General features: G+C 33.3%; 3 protein-coding genes across 3 annotated transcripts; all 3 read left to right on the top strand.

Moving 5' to 3' along the window:
* Positions 1 to 7008: 7008 nt before the first annotated feature.
* On the top strand, positions 7009 to 15731 carry LOC114758907 (histidinol-phosphate aminotransferase, chloroplastic). The gene is made up of 11 exons (XM_028948014.1): positions 7009 to 7117; positions 10374 to 10440; positions 11102 to 11306; positions 11621 to 11704; positions 11913 to 12067; positions 12224 to 12321; positions 12613 to 12721; positions 13864 to 14021; positions 14825 to 14967; positions 15076 to 15216; positions 15364 to 15731. The coding sequence occupies exons 3-11, from the start codon at positions 11109 to 11111 to the stop codon at positions 15493 to 15495; spliced, it is 1218 nt and encodes a 405-aa protein (XP_028803847.1). The 5' UTR covers positions 7009 to 7117; positions 10374 to 10440; positions 11102 to 11108; the 3' UTR covers positions 15496 to 15731.
* Positions 7738 to 8544, top strand: LOC114758895 (pentatricopeptide repeat-containing protein At1g05750, chloroplastic-like). Its single transcript, XM_028947998.1, has one exon. The coding sequence runs from the start codon at positions 7738 to 7740 to the stop codon at positions 8542 to 8544; it is 807 nt and encodes a 268-aa protein (XP_028803831.1).
* On the top strand, positions 8571 to 10109 carry LOC114758894 (putative pentatricopeptide repeat-containing protein At1g68930). The gene has a single exon (XM_028947997.1). The coding sequence runs from the start codon at positions 8571 to 8573 to the stop codon at positions 10107 to 10109; it is 1539 nt and encodes a 512-aa protein (XP_028803830.1).
* Positions 15732 to 20586: the final 4855 nt, after the last annotated feature.

Raw genomic sequence — 20586 nt, 5'->3', positions numbered from 1 at the left:
AGCATTGCAAAAAAGAGTTCATTGTAGAGTAAATATGCAAGAGTGTAAAGAACATTAACTTTATCGATAAAATGTGGATATTGAAATGAATAAAGCTCAATATTATATTATTTTTAATAAATACTCGTTACGCTTATATTGCAAAATAGAAAAACGAATTTCGGATTCAGTGAAAGTGTGAAATTTGTCAATTGGGAATTCTTTCTTTTCTGTTCTTTTCTTTTCTTTTTTTAAGGAGGGTTAAGAAAATAGCCTCGTTATCTCAAAGTATATCAACTAATTTTACCCAAAAAAAAAGTATATAAACTACTGTTATGATTAAAAAGAAAAGGAAAAATATATCACAATACAAAATAAATTTTGACTACAACTTAATTAAGTTAGAAGTCCGTATTGCTTTAGAGGAAAGTACGATTATCTAACTCCATTACTTAGAGATTTTGAGACGATCAAATACAGTTATGATTAATAAAGAGTTGACTCCAAAGTCAATCAACTTATAGCCTAAGTAATTAACGACTAATGACCAATTAAAGAGTTGACTCCAAAGTCAATCAACTTATAGCCTAAGTAATTAATGACTAATGACCAATTTACTGCACGTCAACCATCAATATAGCCAAGGAAATCTAATTTTTTTAATAAATATAGTAAACGCCTCCCTAACACATTTGTAAAAATCTGCTTACGTAATTCCACAAATTACAATAATGGTGGTAATTAATAATTAAAATTCTTTGATATTAATATTTAGGGCTTCACGGTTTACGTTCATTATTGGCGCTGAAGCTAATTACAACGAGATGTTTTGAGGTAAAATAAAAATTATGAGAAATAAGATTGCATAGAAGTGAGAAATATTCCTATATATATCGTAGTGAAATTCCAAATTTCACAGTAGATTTAGACGCGCTGAGGATTTAGTTAACAAAGATAACAGATGTATGACATATACCAAAGTCTCTAAAACCAACATATAAGTAAGGACCTTTAAGATTAATTTGCTATAGAAAATAAAACAAGGAATAGCAAAGTAAACGTAGGGTTTACAAAACCAAAGTTTATTATTCATCAAACACGCACACGACTCCTACTCCATGTATATATACTACCTCCAATATCTTATAATTAGGACCGGAGATAGTGTGTGTATATAGACAGTGCTCTCGGGTCTCTACTGTTTAATACAATCGACGGGAGCAAAAAAAACTTTTTTCTGATCAAGATCATGCTCCACCTCAAAATCAATCTGAGCCACATTTCCGTAAATGGGCGTTCCGTCTGTAGGGAGCATTGCAAAGCATATAACATCATTGGATATGAGACTGAAAAAGTTCTGAGGTTTTAAGGAAAGGTTGGCTCCTGTAAAATGAACCTCAAAATTTGGGAAGTTCTGGATGGAGTTAGCATTGTTGTAACACAATTTGTATGGATCCTCCTGTACTATGAATTGGTCAGCTCCAATGGCTTACTTCACCAAAGCTTCAACCTGGTCATAAAAGCTTGACGGAAGTATCGTCAATGTCGTCCTAGAATCAATCACTATGTTCCCATTGCTTTCACCTGTCTGCACCGTCTGCTGTCCAACAGTGATACCTGTCGATGAATGGCCATTTCACACAAACAATTTAGACCGGGGAACAATTCAAGAGTTTAAACTCATAACTTGAAATGAAAATAAACTAATAACCTCAGAGTAAAACATAATACAAGTAGTACCTTCAAGGTTGAGGAAGTAAAACGAAGACAAGGAACCAGGTTGTGATCAACGGAGTGGACACAACCCCATTTCCTGAGATGGATGCTTCTTCCCCAAACCTTAGTTTAGTTGTGGTCTTTGAACTGTGAGGAGGCAGGCAATAGGAGAATTTGCAACCAACGTTACCCATTTGTGAAACTAACGACAAAGAACCTTGACCAAGCCCAACAAGTCCTGCGTTGTTCATGTTGGATCCTCCGTTGTTGTGTCCACACCCAAACACCGTCTTAGGAAACGAAGCAGCTTGGCCGAAACTAACTGATTCTGCGCTCAGTTCTCCCATGGTGTATGACTTATCCCTATACGAATAAAAATACGTACACTCATTTGATGTTCCACATTTAGGATACAGTTGGCCTTGCACGTTGACTGGGGGCAGAGCTTTACAAGGGTCTGAGCCACATAAGAAGGGCGCGTTCTGAGGATAGCACTGAGGACAAGGCGAACGCTGGAACCAAATAAGGTCGCTTCCGGTGTCTGCAAGTGCCCACCTCTCTACAGGTGGAGTCCCAACAGATATCTTTATGAGATAACTTGCATCGTTCCGAGTGGGTCATGGAGGAGCGCCAAAGCGATTAGCTCTGGATAGGGAGCGCGGCGCGACGTTCTGAGCTCGCTCCGAGTGGGTCATGGAGGAGTTGAAGAACGGTGATAATGGCGAGTCACGATGAATGAGGTCGATGCTGAAACCTTTTGGGAGCTTATTATTTGTTGCAGAGACATTAACGAAAAAGGTGGAAAGAAAGAGAATAAGAGTGAAAGTGAGTGAATGAGGCAGCATTTTGAAGAATGCTAGAAAAACCCAAAGGATATGCCACTGAGAAGATTTGATGTGCAAAGAAGGGGCTTGAGGTTCTGTATATAGAAAAGTTAGGTTGATTTTAGGGCTACAGTGGACACGGATTTGCGTGATTTCTCGGTAATGGCCTGCATAGATTCATATTGCTATATTATCTCTCATAAATGTATACCATATAATAGTCCAGTTTGCCTCCAAATTATATTAGTTCACATATCATCTGTATGTCAAACTAAGAGATTTTGTTGTTTAATTATAAATTTGAAACTAAAATATCACTGTTTCTTTCCTTCTCTGCATGCGTTGGGAGTGTCAGCTGCCCCATAATTTTGGGCTCTTTCATAGATATTTTTTGAACTTTTTTTACCATTAGATTCTATATAAAATGAGTGATATTTTGATATATTATTTGTAAAAATGATTTAGTTTTCAATTTTTTTTTACAATTTTTCAAAAATTTAATACTCAAATTTTCTTTTTAACTAAGAGTATTAAATCTTTAAAAAAAATTGACAAAAAATTTGAAAACTAAACTATTTTTTGCAAATAAAATATCAAAATGTCACTCATTTTATGTAGAATCTAATGATAAAAATAAGCTAAAAAATATTTGAAAAGAGCCCTAAAATTAAGGGGCAGCTGACACCCCGGCTCCATATATCTATGGAGAGAAGAGACTCACATTTATTGGTCTCTCCTACGAAGAAAGCCAATCATGCTGTGGACGTTTCCTTGTGGAGGTGGTTGGGTTATAGAAAGAGCTGAGGAAATTAAACAGGAATAATAAATGAGCGAGGAAGGAACATGAAGGAAAAGAAGTGTGAACAAAAGACATGTTTGACGAATATTGGCAGAGAGAAACTGAGAAAAACGAGTAGAGGAAATTGAGAACCAAGAAAATAGGAACAGTTCGATGAGTGAGGAAGGAGTATGGGGTAGAAAAGAATTCCTGGAGAATAGTAGGAAACACCACCAAACCAAGTAATAAATGGGAATAGATGAGTGTGAAAAGAAAATGGATGTTTGAGAAACGCAAGAGAAATAGGAATAGCTGGATAAGCTTTTATAATAGAATGGAGTTTGCTTTGCGTGATTTTTGGGTTAGAAAGTTTGCATTAACGTATCCCATGGGCACATCATAGAACTAGAAAATAGGTTTGCGTTATCTTTGGGTTATACAGGTCTAGCTAAGTCATTGTCATTATCATTTTCAATAATCCAATCAAACATAAACTTAGAGAGCAATACTTATTTTTAATTTTGGATGATATGCAAATATAATTATCATGTTCCATCAAATTAAACTCATTTGCATTCATATTTTTATTCTCATTCTCTTTTTTATTGTTCACATTTCCATTAGAAATAATCCCGTGTAACCAAATAAAGCCTATGTGGGAGAATCTAATTGAATATAAAATTTTACATTAAGTAATCAATATATTGTATTAATTCATATTATTATTAGTATATATTTTCTTTTTTGTAAGACTAGTGATGAGTTTAATTTCCCTTGCTCACCAGTTTTTTTCCTTATTCATAAACATTATTTTGGCCTTGAATGACGCATCATCAATTAAAATAAATTTGGGTTAAGATGCAAATTTTTTTTGAAGTTTTTATTCAAAAGTGTTAGGCATCTGCCTCGAAAATTTAAAATTGTAGCAATATTGCTTCTACTAAAATTTTATTTTATTCATGTTAACAAACACAAAATGAAATGAAAATATGAATTAATTACTGATTGAAGTCATTGCGATATCCAAAATGAAATTACAATTAGAACAAACTTTTTATCACCAATAAGAATTGGTCTACTTAATAAAGAGTTAGCTCATAACTCACAAGATCGTGAATTCAAATCACATTGCTAATGTGAGGACCTTGTTAGTGGCGGATCTATAAGTATCTTTGTAAGCACTTCTTGATTCTGGAAATATGCCCTAGCACTAATAAGCATCCAAAACCAACTCACCAAGAATTTTTGTATTAAAAAAAGAACAAACCTTTCATCACTCCTCCCTTGAAGTTATGAATGGTGATGCACAAAATTAAGGAAGACAAAACCTCAATTCAACCATCTTTATAGATTTTAGGGTCACCAACCAACTAGATGGTTAACACTAACAACTGAATGATCATTATTCAATAGCTAACATAATTCAAATTTCCGGAAATTCATAAAAATATAAAGCTACAAACCTTTTTCGGCTGCATTACATATATCATACGCGTAATCTAGTTAACAAGTTGAAACATTATATTTTCTTCTTTATTCTTAAATTTGATACTAAAATATCACTTTTCCTCTCTCTTTATTGATTGAGAGTTTTGCTGTAGTCTAAGTTCAAAGGCTTTCTTCAACTTGTTAAAGCCTAAAACCGTCACTATATACATGTTGATCTGCAAATAATTTGCTTTGCAAAGAAGCCAATCACACTAGCTACGATAAACGTATGTGAAGGGGAATTAGAGAAAGAGAAAATAGGAGTAAATGAATGGGGAAGGAGCATGGGGGAAATTAACAAGTGTGAAAGTTAAGAGATACGTTTGAAGAATGGTAGGAAAAAACAAAACGAAAGAAAAAAGGAGCAATAAAGGAAAAGGATGTGCGAAAGAAAGTGCGCATGTTTGTTTTATCGAAGAAGGAGCTTGACTTTGAAGAAAGAACGTGAAACATAATACTCACTTGTACAAAGTTTGGGAAGTTACATAATCTGGATGATAAAGGTATTTTCTGTAACACAATTTAAATGGAGAGTTTTGTACTATTGATTGCTACGTATTTCGCCAAATTAAGCTTCAACCTGCTCATCATAATAAAAGCTTGATTTAAAAAATGCCAACGTTGTCCCAGCATCAGTTATCATATCTGGATTGTTTCGACCTTGATCTGTACGCTGTTTTTTTGTCCAAACAGTGATACCTGCGAACAACCATTTCAATTATTACTAGACAATTTAGACCATGAAATAAATAGTCATATATAATTTCACTGCATTATTAAGAGACTTCAATTACGATGATTTGCACGAATTATAATTGTGTTCTTGAGACTACAATTGCGATTTTCAGCAGCTGGTAACATAGGTTGCAATCACATGGGACTCTCATATCAGTGTTTCAGGTTACTGGCACTCAATCCTACCTAGTTTGTTCATATATTATTTATATGTAAAAATTTAATTTTTGCACGAATTTGATTTTTCCACAAACACATTTCCTGGTAAAGACGACCAAGAATAAAGGAAACTCTTCCTCCTGTGTCTTGAAAAAATAAATGTGATGCCTGGCAATGTGTGTGGAAGTCGTTCTTGGTGAGATCGATTTTCATGTAAATTAATTAAACTCATTCAAGTTGTGAAGGATTTTAAGTATGGTATTTAAGTAAATATTTTTCATACTACTGCGGCATCTCAATAATTTTTTCTGTTCAAAGCATATCTGTTAAAAAGCCCTCTTGATCGCTATTCCGTCTTTCTCTCTCTTCAATTCTACAAGTGCTTTCTCCTCCTTCCCTGCTTCCACTTTTGTTTCTTGTTTTATATGAATGAGAATGGAATGAATGGAGTAGGAGGCAGGTAAGGTTACCAAATCTCGAAATCCACGGCATCGCAGAATGTTCATTCGACAAAGCCGTATATAGGTGAATTCGCTTCTAATTTTGTTTTTGTTTTTTGTTTTCCTCTTTCAGTGTCTCATGGAGGTAGGTGAAGGTTTCTCTTTTGTTTGTGATCCTGCATTCCTTTTGGACACTGTTTCCTCTCATGGTGGAGGTTTCTTTGTGAAGTTTCACACTTCACAGTTTTTGTTTATTCCATCTCTCTCTGTCTCTGTTTCTTGTATCTCCAGAAGAATTAAGAAAGAACTCTTCCCTTTCTCCATTATTGAGCCTTTTGTTTTTGCACATACAGTTAGGGTCTATTTTGTGATGGTATAACATAATCGGATCATTTAAATCAATAGCATGCAGAACATTACACTCCTCGTACTAATTTCTTTTCATTATTATTTTTTTAAAATTTAAGAACACAAGATATTAGAAAAATTATCCAAAAAAATTTCGTCACAAAATTTATTGTCTAATGTTACATGCAAGTCTTTTTCGACTGTATGTAGCATATTTTCATCAGTATACAAATATCTTCCATTTTTCGCTGATGTTTTACATATATAATCAGAAAAAGGCATGGTCATTAAAAATAAGTTACACCTATATTATACCTTTAAATAAATCTTAAGTATCTTCTTTAGACAATCAATTTAATAATGAGGGTTTTTTTTTAACAATTTTCTTAAGCACATTTCATACCTCCATTTTCTCCCACGGGGCTTTATCAATGGCATGATCGTAATTATGATTGCTAGGGAAATAGGGGCGAATGTGCTGAGGCCCCTTTTTTTTTTTTTTTTTGCCTCCTCGGGCCGGGCAAGACAGGCCTACGACACTTTCGCTTCATCCTCCGCTTGCCTGTTCACGGACGCGCCGCTCTAGCCTCTGCTGCTCTGTCTCCGGCGAGTTTGACCTTTGCAGAGCCGTGGATCTCCGTCGATTCAGTGTAAGCATCAAGCTTGTCATTCTGCTTATTGGGCCTGTGCTATGGATGTTCTGTTCACTTCTCTTTTTCTAATATAAACTGGGCACTTTGAAAATCTCTGTTGGTTGGTTTCTTCTTGTTCGTAATCATCCCCAAATAACTTTTTGGTTTTATATCAAGTTCCCTTTTTTATGCTGCTGAAGAGAGTCGTTTGCTTTATGATACACATTCCGATAAAGCAGGCAAAATAATTTGCTTTAACGATGCACATTCTGAGAAGCAGGCAAAGTGCCTATCTGTTTGTGTGATTTCGTGGTCCGAAGTTTTGTTTATTACTAGTGCCCATCAATTTCTAATAGGAATATTATGATTATTATGATGGTTAGTGGATTATGTATCTCATTGTGAATGACCGGCTATTATTTTTGTAATTCTGTTCATATCTTTGTTTCTGCTATTGAGTGTGAGGATTTTGATGTTAAATTTACTATCATATTCTATGTAAAATGTGTGATCTTTCGCTGATTTACTGAAGTTGGACGTCATTTTACGCAATAAAGGGGCACGGAGAAGTGGTTATGTATATATTAAATTCAAAATTTCTGAGTTTTCCAAACCACGCATGCAACCAGCTCAAATTGATGCAATTTGCTCGTTGTGTTCAAACCATCGCGAATTCTTGTCAAACTTTGTTCCGTTCAAATCAGTTTCTAAAGGAGCTCTCAAAATCTGGCCAAATTGATGAAGCCCGGATAGTGTTTGATAGTCTGCCAGAACGGGATGAGTACACTTGGAATACTATGATAGCTGCTTATTTTAGTTCAGGAAGGCTAGCTGAAGCAAGAAAGGTTTTTGACGATATTCCTTGTAAAAGTTCTATCACTTGGTCATGCCTTATTTCTGGATATTGTCAATATGGGTATGGATATGAAGTTTTTGATTTGTTTCAGCAAATGAGGTTGGAGGGTCAAAACCCCAGCCAATACACTTTAGCAAGTATACTAAGGGTATGTTCAATGTTAGGGCTGATCCAAAGTGGGGAATTGATCCATGGGTATGTGTTAAAGTCTGGATTAGAATCTAATGTATATGTTTTGACTAGCCTTGTTGATGTGTATGCCAAGTGCAAGCGCATATCAGAAGCAGAATATCTCTTCAAGTTCTTGCCTAACAGTAGAGAAAATCATGTTCTTTGGACATCTATGCTTAGTGGTTATGCTCATAATGGGGATGGTCACAAGGCAATTGAGTTTTTCCGTGATATGCACAAAGAAGGGGTTGAATTGAATCATTTTACATTTCCAAGCATATTGACAGCATGTTCTGCTGTTTCATCTCAATGTTTTGGGGAACAGGTGCATGGTTGCATTGTTCAGAGTGGTTTTGGGACCAACATATATGTTCAAAGCGTTCACTGGTTAATATGTATGCAAAATGCGGAGACCTGAACAGTGCTAAAAAAGTATTGGAAGCTATGGAGGTTGATGATGTTGTTTCATGGAACTCCATGATAGTTGGGTGTGCGAGGCATGGGTTTGAAGATGAAGCTCTCCTTTTGTTCAAAAAAATGCATGCGAGAAATATGAAGATTGATAATTATACATTTCCATCTGTCCTAAATTGTTGCATAATGGGCAGTATAGATGCAAAGTCTGTTCACTGTTTGGCAATCAAGTGCGGATTTGAGAATTATCAGCTTGTTGGCAATGCCCTTGTTGACATGTATGCCAAAATTGGAGACTTGAATTGTGCATATGTGGTGTTCAATCAAATGCAGGAGAAGGACGTTGTCTCATGGACTTCCCTTGTGACTGGTTATGCGCACAATGGATCCCATGAAGAATCCCTGAAGATGTTTTCTGACATGAGAATTGTTGGAATAAAACCTGACCAGTTTGTTGTTGCTAGTGTTCTGAGTGCCTGTGCAGAACTGACTGTTCTAGAATTTGGGAAACAAGTGCATTCAGATTTTATTAAATCTGGCCTTCAATCATCACTGTCGGTAGAAAACTCACTTGTGGCCTTGTACGCAAAATGTGGATGCTTAGATGATGCCAATTGCATATTTGACTCTATGCAAACACGGGATGTAGTTACTTGGACAGCTCTTATTGTTGGTTATGCACAAAACGGTAAAGGAATGGACTCTTTGATGTTTTATAATGCAATGATTTCAAGTGGCACAAAACCAGATTTTATCACATTTATTGGTTTATTATTTGCTTGTAGCCATGCTGGACTTGTAAACGATGGTCGCATGTACTTCCAACAAATGAATAAGGTTTATGGAATAAAACCTGGTCCTCCACACTATGCCTGCATGATTGATCTCTACGGGCGTTCAGGAATGCTTAATGAGGCTAAAGAATTGTTAAATAAAATGGATGTCAAACCAGATGCAACTGTGTGGAAGGCACTGCTTGCTGCGTGTAGAGTTCATGGAGACATAGAATTGGGACAGATGGCAGCCCAAAACCTTTTTGAGTTGGAACCCATGAATGCTATGCCTTATGTTCTGTTGTCTAACATGTATTCTGCTGCTCACAAATGGGATGATGCTGCAAAAATTCGGAAGTTGATGAAATCAAAGGGAATAGTTAAAGAGCCAGGGTGCAGTTGGGTTGAGGTAAACAGCAGAATTCATATCTTCCTATCTGAAGACAGAGGGCATCCTAGAACGGTTGAGATATATGCCAAAATAGATGAAATAATAATAAGAATCAAGGAGGCTGGCTATGTTCCAGATATGAATTTTGCTTTGCATGACATGGAGAGGGAGGGAAAGGAGATTGGGCTTGCTTATCACAGTGAGAAGCTGGCTGTTGCTTTTGGACTTATTGCTTCACCAGCAGGTGCACCAATTCGAATTTTTAAGAATATCCGAGTTTGTGGGGATTGCCATACTGCTATGAAATACATATCAAGAGTCTTCCTTTGTCATATCGTTTTGAGGGATTCAAATTGTTTTCATCATTTTAAAGAAGGACAATGCTCTTGTGGAGATTATTGGTAGAATATCGTTGTATTCTTGAAGGTCCCTTTGTCAGGCACGAGGAGAATAAAGCATCATATATTTAGGGGGGAAGATTGATATAAAAGAGTTGAAGTATGTGCGGGGTTCACTTTTCTTTGTATCTACTCCCTATAATCTCTCTATCTCTGACAAGTTCTAGATTCTAGTCATATGCTTCACAAAATTTGCTCTGTAGATTTCTTTCTTTTGCACTGTTAACATCAAGTGTCATCTTAGCATCGAATGTTTACATATTTGTCACAGGTATGGAAATCAGGTGCAGCAATTAAAATTTGCCTCAAATTCAGTTGAGTGAAGAACAAATCAGCAGGTAGTGCTGTCCTTGACCTTGGCTAAGTTCAATTTTCACTGATTTGGTGGATTTTGGGAGTGGATTGGAAACTTATAAAATATGGAGGATTAACAGTGACATTTACATATTTGAGGGCTTTTTCTGAAAATTCTAAAATTATATGGACTTAATTTAAAATCAATAAAAAATATAGGACTAAATATCTTTTTTTCTTTTTTTCTTTTGGCTATGTAAAAAATCAAGCTATATAATCTCAATCACACTTCTATTATTACTGTTTACTGCTAATAATTTTCTTTTTTTCTTTGGCGAAAGAATCCAAAAATTATTTTTATTTATATAGTGTTATTCTTTTTTATTTTTCATTCCATTCTAATTAGATGTTTCCATCGCCCTCTTATTAATATCTGAAATTATTCGATTGATGTTATCTGACATAAACTTAATGAAAATGATGAATCCTATGACAAAAAGCAATTTTGGACATTTTACTGACACTCAAGTTAAAGAACTACCTTTTTTGTACAGGAAAAAAAAAGAAGAAAAAGAACATAATCCATTAGCTTTTGGCAACTTTTGAAAATGAAGAATCTGTTCTGGCACAAGTTTTTTTTCCTATCCAATTCATTTCTATATTCCTTGTCTGTGAAGCTCTTCTTATGGAGTTAACATTATGCAGGTATTAAATGGGGGTTATTGATTTGTGCAACACTACTACTTTTCGGCTCTCATCACTACCTACTTGTTCATTTGGGAGGAATCAGAAGTTTGTGGCAATGGCCTCCACCATTCCTGTAGAAAAAGTCAATAAATTAACTGGTGACACCTTTATTAGGGAGCATCTCAGGAAGTTGTCCCCTTACCAGCCCATTTTGCCATTTGAGGTCGCTCTTATCATCTCATCAAACTCCATTTCTACCTGACTATAGCCACAATGGCATCTCTCTTAAAAGTGCACTGGATAGTTATTAAATTATTTCCAAATGTTTTAGCTTTGGGTTCCACAGTTGGGCTTTTTAGCACACTCTTTGAATCATTACTTTGGATTAGAAATATATTTGTTAATGCTCCACAATAATTTTATTCTAATTTGATGTCAGGGTTTGATATCAGAGCCCAAGTTCACTGTACAATTGCAAAGACCCTGTTCATTGCACTGCATTTCAATTTATTAACGAATGAAGGCATGTTGCTGTAGGTTTTATCTTCTCGTCTTGGGCGAAAACCTGAGGATATTATCAAGTTAGATGCAAATGAAAACCCTTATGGTCCTCCTCCAGAGGCAAGCTCTAATACTTGTCTTTTCACTTTCATGGTATTGAATGTTGGGTATGATAATAAACAATGACAGTAAGGATAAAAATTATAGTTCAACTTTTGAATGTTTATAAGATTTTGATGCTGAAGTTTGTTTTTGGGCTGCGTCAGGACTTGTCTGAGCATTTCATCTATATGTTATTTTCTGACCAAACTATCAAAGTTTCTGACAGGTTTTGGAAGCCTTAGGATCAATAAGATTCCCTTATGTCTATCCTGACCCAGAAAGCCGTAGATTGCGTGCAGCCCTGGCCCAAGATTCAGGCATTGAGTCAGAATATATTCTTGCAGGGTGTGGTGCAGATGAGCTCATTGATCTGATCATGCGGTATGGAACATAACCTTTTTGTGGTCTAACAAGCGTCAAATTATTATTCACTGTCTTAAACGTCTGCTTAGGATGACTTAATGACTGAAAATTATTCCCTTTTGTTTTTCCTTTTTTATCCTTTGAGTTTTTATACAAGGTTTGTGTATGACGCAGTTGTGTGCTGGATCCTGGAGACAAGATTGTGGATTGTCCTCCAACCTTTACCATGTATGAGTTTGATGCTGCAGTTAATGGGGCACTTGTTGTCAAAGGCAAGAATGCTATTTCCTCCAAGCAACCTATATTATGTTGTAAATATATTCCTATCTAAAGATTAGAAATCCGTTCATACCTGATGAAGAAAATCAGAGATTCTCAAACACATTGAACCATAGATTGTAAATTTATTTAATCTCTTGACTAGACAAGTAAGAAAACTTCATCTCTTGATGTGTAGAATGACATATTTTAGTATACTAATTGTAAACATTTTTGTTACCAGCTCAGTGTGCTTTGATTTTCATGTCGGATGTGCTAAACCTTCTGTGTTGTTTATGCTGCAGTTCCGAGGAGGGAAGATTTCAGCCTGGATGTAAAACGCATAGCAGAGGTTGTTAAACAAGAGAAACCCAAATGTATATTCTTAACGTCACCAAACAATCCAGATGGAAGGTAACTATTGAGTTGTCTTTGCTCATTTTGTGCATGCTTGTGCTGTTTGATTATTTTTCCATTGTGATTTCCTTCATTAGAGCTCATAATCAACAAATTTAGGTATTATTAGAATGTTTGGAATCTTTACGCCCAAAAAAAAAAAAGTTTGGAATCTGATTCGAAGTGTCTCATTAAGATTTCAGGTATTTTGCATAGTCCTAGTCAATAGTCATTCACTTTATAAAATACTCTTCTGGTCCTATTTATAGGGTAAAGAGAGAAGATTTTTTTTGTTTTACTTGTAAGGTACTAAGAGAAATTTTTTATATGATTGTACAATTTTGTCCTTTATTTATTATTATGTTGACTTTGTTTATATGAGGTATAATGGATAATAAATAGAGATAAAGTTGAAAAGTTGTTGAATTTTAAATGAGAGTTGATAAAGTTCAAGGTTTTTCTTAATTTGTATGAAACATGTTGAAAGTAACTTATAAATACGACCAGAAGAGTAGTGCGTGGTGTTGTAGTGGGCTCTCAGAATTTGTATGACTTTGGTGCTATAATTTGGTTTTATCGTCATCGTCGTCATCATCATTATTATTATAGTTTTCGTTTCCACTAATTAGAACATAATTCAGGCTAGTTTGAACTTTATTACATCATTGTATGGCTACTTTTCCTCGGATAAGTTGTTTGGAATTTGTGTATGGAATCTTGATTTGTGTTTGCCCAAAATGTTTATCAATTCTTGTTGATTTGGTATAATGGTTTGGAAAGAAAAATAAAATGGCGGTTTTAAGGCTTTACGGAGATTTTGTTGGTGTATTTGATTGGAAAGAAATACTAGGATGCATATGCAACTCTAAATAACTTGTAGGAAAGGATCTGTTCTCTTTTGGAGTATTGGAGTCTCCTTGCCTTGTATGTATAGAAATTGCGCTTTGTCATTTTCTTTGATCATTTTCCCCCAATTTTTTGGGCTTTTCTTTTTGAGGCTGTCTTATTATTACCCTCCTTTGTAATTCTATTCCTATCTAGTAACTTTTTTCTTTTCTATCAAATAAGTAAATGATTAAATATGTACTGAGATTTTCTTTCTTTCAATTTTCCATTGGTTTGAAGTTATTTATTTTTGGTTGCTTTTGATTGCGCAACAGTATAATTGATGATGAAGTTCTCTTAAAGATACTTGATCTTCCCATACTAGTGGTGCTGGATGAAGCGTACATTGAGTTTTCTGGAATTGAGTCGAAGATGAGTTGGGTGAAGAAATTTGAGAATTTGATTGTTCTTCGGACATTTAGCAAAAGAGCTGGTACATTAATGCTTTTTTCCCCCCATTTTATAGGTTACTTTTTGATTGGAGCTCGCATTTTACCTTCACTCTTTTTGTTATAATTTTGATCTTCCTTTACTTATACAAGAAATTTATGCTCTTAGTATACAAAAAATCTAGGTAAACTGAACATATGGAGTCTGATTCCCCCCCTTGTTCTTGTAGCCATTACTCAATAGTTATCTCTCTTTTTATTGCTCTTCTAAACTAGGGGTAGGAGGGTCATTTCCACCCTTGCAAAAATCACTTTTATTCTTTTTTTCCCTTTCTACTTATTTCCATTGAGTATCAAATGGGCCCTTTGCAATAGGATGGAGGACTCTTGTGGTCTTGTCAAAAGTCATTGTCTTATGTTCCCCAATAATGCACAGATGCACAAATGAGGGCTTTTGTTTGAAGATTTTGGTAGCTTTCGCTCCAGATACGGTCAAGTGGTTTGTCCGATTACAACATATTGCTTTAGGTGTACGTGGATAGAGAAGGGGAAGACTGTGATAGACCTAAGTTCACAGTAACACCAATTAAAAAGTGGAAAGAAATCTATATTCATGGGTGACATAACGGAAAATATACTCTATTATTTTGGTGAAAGAATTTTTATCGCAAGCATTAATGATGTTAAAAAAAAATTTTGTATTATGATATCCCATCTGTGGATACGATGTTGAATAGTTTTGTTATTTTTGATATGGTAAATTCTTATGAAATGACTATTTATTCTTGTCTCAATTTGAATTCTGAGCCATTAAATGCTGAAGTTCCAAAACGAATAACTGTTTCAGGTTTGGCTGGACTTCGTGTGGGATATGGAGCTTTTCCTTTGAGTATAATTGAGTATTTATGGAGAGCAAAGCAACCTTATAATGTATCTGTTGCTGCTGAAATTTCTGCATGTGCAGCGTTACAGAACCCTATCTATCTAGAGGTAAATTCCTAATGATTTTGAGAGCAAAACTTATATGTTGTTTGTGTGACTAAATGATCACGGCCTCCAATTGAAACCCAAATCTAACCAATCCACTGTGACATCCAGAATGTTAAAAATGCTTTGGTCAAAGAAAGAGAAAGGCTTTATGACCTTTTGAAGGAAGTTCCATTCCTCCGACCATTTCCAAGCCATTCTAACTTCATTCTTTGTGAGGTTACTTCTGGAATGAACGCCAAGAAGCTAAAGGTACCTTCCTATCTATTGGTTCTTTGCTCTTTTGCCAATCATATATACATATATACAGATATATATATATAGTCCTTGAATCATGCAATCTTGTATGCTATTGTTTATTGGGGACTTGGATTAGATTTTGAATCATGTGAAATGTAGGAGGACCTTGCACAAATGGGTGTGATGATTCGCCATTATGACAAGAAAGAGCTGAAGGGTTATGTTCGTGTGTCTGTTGGGAAGCCCGAACACACAGGTATCCTAATGGAGTGCCTTAGAAAACTATCCTGACCCTTGTCTCCAGAACCCTGTTGGAAATTTAACATCATTAGTTGACTCTGGTTTCTTCAGATGTTATCATGTCCGCGACGAAGTTGGACTTAATATGGTTTGCCTTTCTTAATTTTAGCAATTAATTGAAATTATCATGAGAACAAAAGACAGGCCCAGTCTTAATATATTTGGCCCAAAAGTGAGGGGAACTGGACACAAACAGTGTTTTGCATTGGACAATTTTTCTTGGCCCAGATTTTCTCCATTTACAAAGTAAGCACAGAAAGGTGTATCTACCTTTCAATCTGATCCTTTATCCCTAAGATTTCAATATCTTCGTTTTTGTTAACAATTTTCAAGTTAAATGACTAAATGCATGTTTTTTAAAATTAAAGGGACTAAATTGAAACTGTGTCAAAGTTAAAGGACTGAATAATATAATTATGAGGTGTGAGCTCTTACGGAGCAAAGTTTTGTGTTTTTCTCCCTCCCCAGGAAAGTGTCAGCGGGTAAATGGAGTTTTATGCAAGTTTATTGGAAAATAAATTAAAGAAGGAAAATGACATTTAAAGTTAGATAAAGGTTGATATAGATTGGTACATGAAAGGTCCATGAAAATCATTGTTGGTCTTGTCTTCATATAACTTGAGGAATATGCCTTTCAGAAAATTCCAAATGATTTGCTGAAATTGTTAAGAAACTGGCCCAAGAAAATGACATTTTTTGTATAAAAGAAACGGAACCGATTTGAACTCCATTTTCTGATTGTGACCCCTCCAAAGCTATTTATAGTTATTTAAAACTAAATATTACTTTTCTGGTTTTTAATATAAGGCCTATTTAACTAATTTGGTTATATTAAAAAAGTTAGGTAAATTAGTTAATTATAAGAAATATGACATGTTTTTCTTAAAATACCATAATTTTTTTTTAATATCTTCCCTCCCTTTTTAACTTAATCTATGGTTCAGGGAATATCTACAAGGGTAATTTTTAAAAAAAATGATAAATATGAGAAATAGGTCTTATATTTAAGATCAAAATTAACTCAATAATTAAGTCTTATATTAAAAATCAGAAAAGTATTAGAAATAAAGACACATTATGAGAATAAGGTCATTTACCTGGGCCCAAACAAAATGGTCACTTTCTATACACTCCTCTTATCCTAATTAAGTGTTAGTCCAAATGGAAGAGATTTGTGTATGTTAAATATCATGTCCTAGGTTAAATCCTTAGGGCGGTGTGTATGGAAAAAAACATTATTGGGAGGAGTTCCCGCTACAGCACTTGACAGTACTCCGAGATATTAGTCTCTTACCATTTGAGTGAAAGGAACCCTGGGCAACCAAAAAAAAAATTATTTGGGTGGAGGAAGTATATTTTTAATGTAAATCACCACATTAAATTTATTTTATTCATAATTTTACTCCTAATTTATTATTCTTTGTATTATTATTTTCTTGGAAAGTAAATATATTAAATATAAGTAAAATTAAAAAGTTATTAAATTTCAAGATATAATTATTTTTTATTATTTCAGTAAAATATGTTATAAGTGATTTATCATTACGATCATATGAGTAATCTTCATTATCTTATCCTTATTTTTATAATGCTTATTTTTTTAAAGTTATATGAGCTCTTGTAGAGCAAAGTTTTGTGTTTTTATAATGCTTTTTTAACCACATTATTTACAATTTATTTATAAGTAGTGCGATTTGTTACAAATTTTATATTATATGTTAATATTTTTATACTAGTTTTACCATCATATATTGATTAATGATTAATCAACTGGCACAGGCACATAAGCAAAGTCAAATTCATTAAAAAGGTGTGGGGAACCATGAATCCCTCGAGAAAATTAATTAAAGTATCTTCTTTGCTATAGTGCGTGCCATGCCGACCCAAATTAGGAAGAGAATTAGCATGTTGCAAATTTTTAGTTCTTGATCAAAGATTCCTCTTTATGTACATTTCACAAATTTAATTTTTAAAAAAATAATAAATATAAAAGACTAAATGAATTAATATTTTATATTTAAGAATCAATTTAACTCCAACCAGCTCCTATATAATGACAGAAAAGAAGTATTATTTTTTTAATTTTATATTAGTTTTTGAAATAGTAAAGTTAGATATCGCTTGCATTGCAAGAGATGTAGCCACTTGAGAATGAGGACCACCTAGAAAACTATAAGAACCGTCCATTTTGACACACAATGCAAGTGGGGGAAAAAAAAAGGCATTGGAACCTTCCTCTTTCTCTTTATCTAAAAGTTGATTGCCTCCAAAAGAGAAAAGGACTAATAAAAATAAAACAGAAACTCAAAAAATAATTTTATCCATATAAAAAAGGCTTTTATATTTACTAACTAAAATCATTTATAATATTAACCACAATTAAATTGAGCAGAAAAGATTTAATACCCTTTAAACAAAAAATATTAAATTCTTTTTGCCACCCAAAACATATTAAATTTAGGTCTTATAATTGGGGGAAATATATCAGGAAACCTATATGTATTTTGAGTTTGACAATTTTTAAATATGGATCAATTACTTGTATTAAATATTACTTAAATACTTGTCACAAAATTATTATTTAATGGTGATTATAACACTTAATTTTAATACTCATATTTGTCGGCAAAAAATATTAATACTCATATTATAAGTCTTATCTTCACGGACGACAAGATAATGCATTTATAATGTTGTGACTCTAATGAAGTTATGACATATTTAATCACTTTAAAGAAAAAAAAAAAAACCAAAAACTCTTCCGGTTGACCACGTTGTTATTGTAGTTTACCTAATCTCTCATTCGCCCAAAAAAATTCTCTTAATTAAATGGGAAAAATACATTTGTTGTGAAATATGCTACTGTCTTAATATAAGATCTAAGTATAAACTCTCAATCTACTTTGTCTGTCATATTTATCTATTATCTTTTAAAATAACCTTTGTAGTAGTTGCACATATTAAAAATTTTGTTTAATACATATGATTAGTAAGGGTATTTTAAAAAACTTAACACCTATTTATTATAAATAACTAACGTAACTAACTTTTTAATCTACTCAAATTAATCAATTAACTTATATATTAAATATCAAATGTAGTATTATATTAGGAATGGGAATAAAAGCGAGTGATTTTGAAAGTGACTTCAAAAGATGAGTATGTGCATTTGTTGTGGTTCAAAATTGAGGGGCAATTGAAAAAATTAACAACATTCACGCCAAACTTTTGCCAAACTGTAAATACAAAAGAAGACGGAAACAATTTTCAAACCTAGTTGAATACTTTATGGGGGAAAAAAAGAATATTATGAAATGAGAAAGCTACCTGATTTGGTCGGTTAGACTTGGACCCATTACTTTGATAGTTGACTAAATAATATTTTTAAAATATTTTATTAATTCATATCTCATATTTTTTTATTTAAAAAAGTATCCTTAAATTTTTTGAAATTTAAAATGGAGATTGGCGTTTGCATTCAGAGGATAAATTACAAAGCGAAGATGCTAAAGCCATCAAGTGAGTCCTATTCCCATGGCGTGTTTGGTTCCTTGTTTGAACCTAACCCTGCCCAAAATGTTTGAATTTGAGTTGAGGATGTTTGCTAATTGAAAAATAGTTTCATTAAAAGAAATATATAAAGTTTTGAACTATTATATTGATATATTTGTAAAAATTTATATTTGTTTAATATTTTGAATGATCAATATATTAAATTAAATTAAATATATATAATAAAATACACTTTTGGTAAAACGGTAGGATTTTTTTTATCCAAACCCTAAATTACGTGGTATCTATCTAAGCATAATGATACCAAGTGCAACATTTATCTGAAATCAATAATTAATGCCGACTAGTCACAATAATGTTCCATCACATCCCTATATACTAGTATTATAATTATGATTCCATAAATACATGAGTCAAGGTCAAAATTAATATGGATAATGGACAGCCTCTTCTATGCTCTATTAAAATCGCTTTCCTTATCATTGTTTTGATTAATCAAATAGAATGTTAGAAAAAGTGACACGCATTTTTTATATAAATAACAAACTTAATCAAATTTTTTTAAAATTTGTTAAATTAGTTAATTAGATTTTATATTTAAAATTTGAGAGGATATTGAGCTAACTTAGCTCCAACGCTAAGGAAGATTTGACATACACACCAGCTCATCGTGGTGAAGATGATAGGATCCATTCAAGAGAGTTAGAAGAGAAAAGAATAGAAGTAGAGTTTTTATTTGATGCTGGATGCATTTAAAAAATACTTCAAAATATTGGATGTACCTAAAAAATATTTCAAAATATTAGATATACCACAAAATACTTTAAGATATTAAATGCATCTAAGAAAATATTTTAGGATGTTAAATACATAGCACCCTAAAAACTAACAAGGTTAACTAAACCTGTCTCATGAAAATAAGTTAAAACTCTAGTCTCTAAGTCCTCTTCCTTATTGAGAGGAGGGATAAAATTTTCCTTCCCTTTCTTATTTTTTTAACCAAACATTATTAATAAGGGAAGGGAAGTAAAATCTCTTCCCTCCATATCCTTTCAATCAAATAGGTTCTAAAATATCTCTCTCTTAACAAAATTATTCAATACGAAAAATAAAAAGAATGAGAAAAAAATGTAAAATTAATGAAAGTAATTTATAAAAAATATTAAATGATGAAGAGAAAGAAAATTGAGATTTGGTAGCAAAATTTTTTTTCTCAATTAAGTATTATATTTAGAAGCAGGAGATTAACTCATCAATTAATTTAGTCTCTTAATTAAAAGCTAAGTAATCCTACAATTTTCTTCACAATGTGATTTAAAAAAAAAACAGTTGATTTCTTCTTCAAGCTTCCTAGAGGCAACAGCAAGTTGGGATGCGGTGAATATCTTATATGATGAAATAGCAACTTGAGAACGTGAAGAAACCATAACTAAGCATGCTCAATCAAGTGGTTAAATGGTTGCTTTCATTTGGGCAAATTTCAATTTCATGATTGCAAATTTTTTAAACCAAATTTTCAGAGTCCTAATCATTGATTTTTTTTCACTGCAAAAATCTTGTGGAAGTTTT

The sequence above is a fragment of the Neltuma alba genome, unplaced genomic scaffold, assembly GCF_004799145.2.
Source record: "Neltuma alba isolate B1F8T4 unplaced genomic scaffold, ASM479914v2 tig00010772_pilon, whole genome shotgun sequence".
NCBI classification, from domain to species: domain Eukaryota; kingdom Viridiplantae; phylum Streptophyta; class Magnoliopsida; order Fabales; family Fabaceae; genus Neltuma; species Neltuma alba.
This window is presented reverse-complemented; position numbering and strand designations above follow the sequence as displayed.

Coding starts and splice junctions, on each gene's coding strand:
- LOC114758895 (XM_028947998.1), top strand. CDS start 7,738: ATGCAATTTGCTCGTTGTGTTCAAACCATCGCGAATTCTTGTCAAACT.
- LOC114758894 (XM_028947997.1), top strand. CDS start 8,571: ATGGAGGTTGATGATGTTGTTTCATGGAACTCCATGATAGTTGGGTGT.
- LOC114758907 (XM_028948014.1), top strand. CDS start 11,109: ATGGGGGTTATTGATTTGTGCAACACTACTACTTTTCGGCTCTCATCA. Junction 11,307..11,620: donor AGCCCATTTTGCCATTTGAG/GTCGCTCTTATC, acceptor ATGTTGCTGTAG/GTTTTATCTTCTCGTCTTGG. Junction 12,068..12,223: donor CTCATTGATCTGATCATGCG/GTATGGAACATA, acceptor TGTATGACGCAG/TTGTGTGCTGGATCCTGGAG.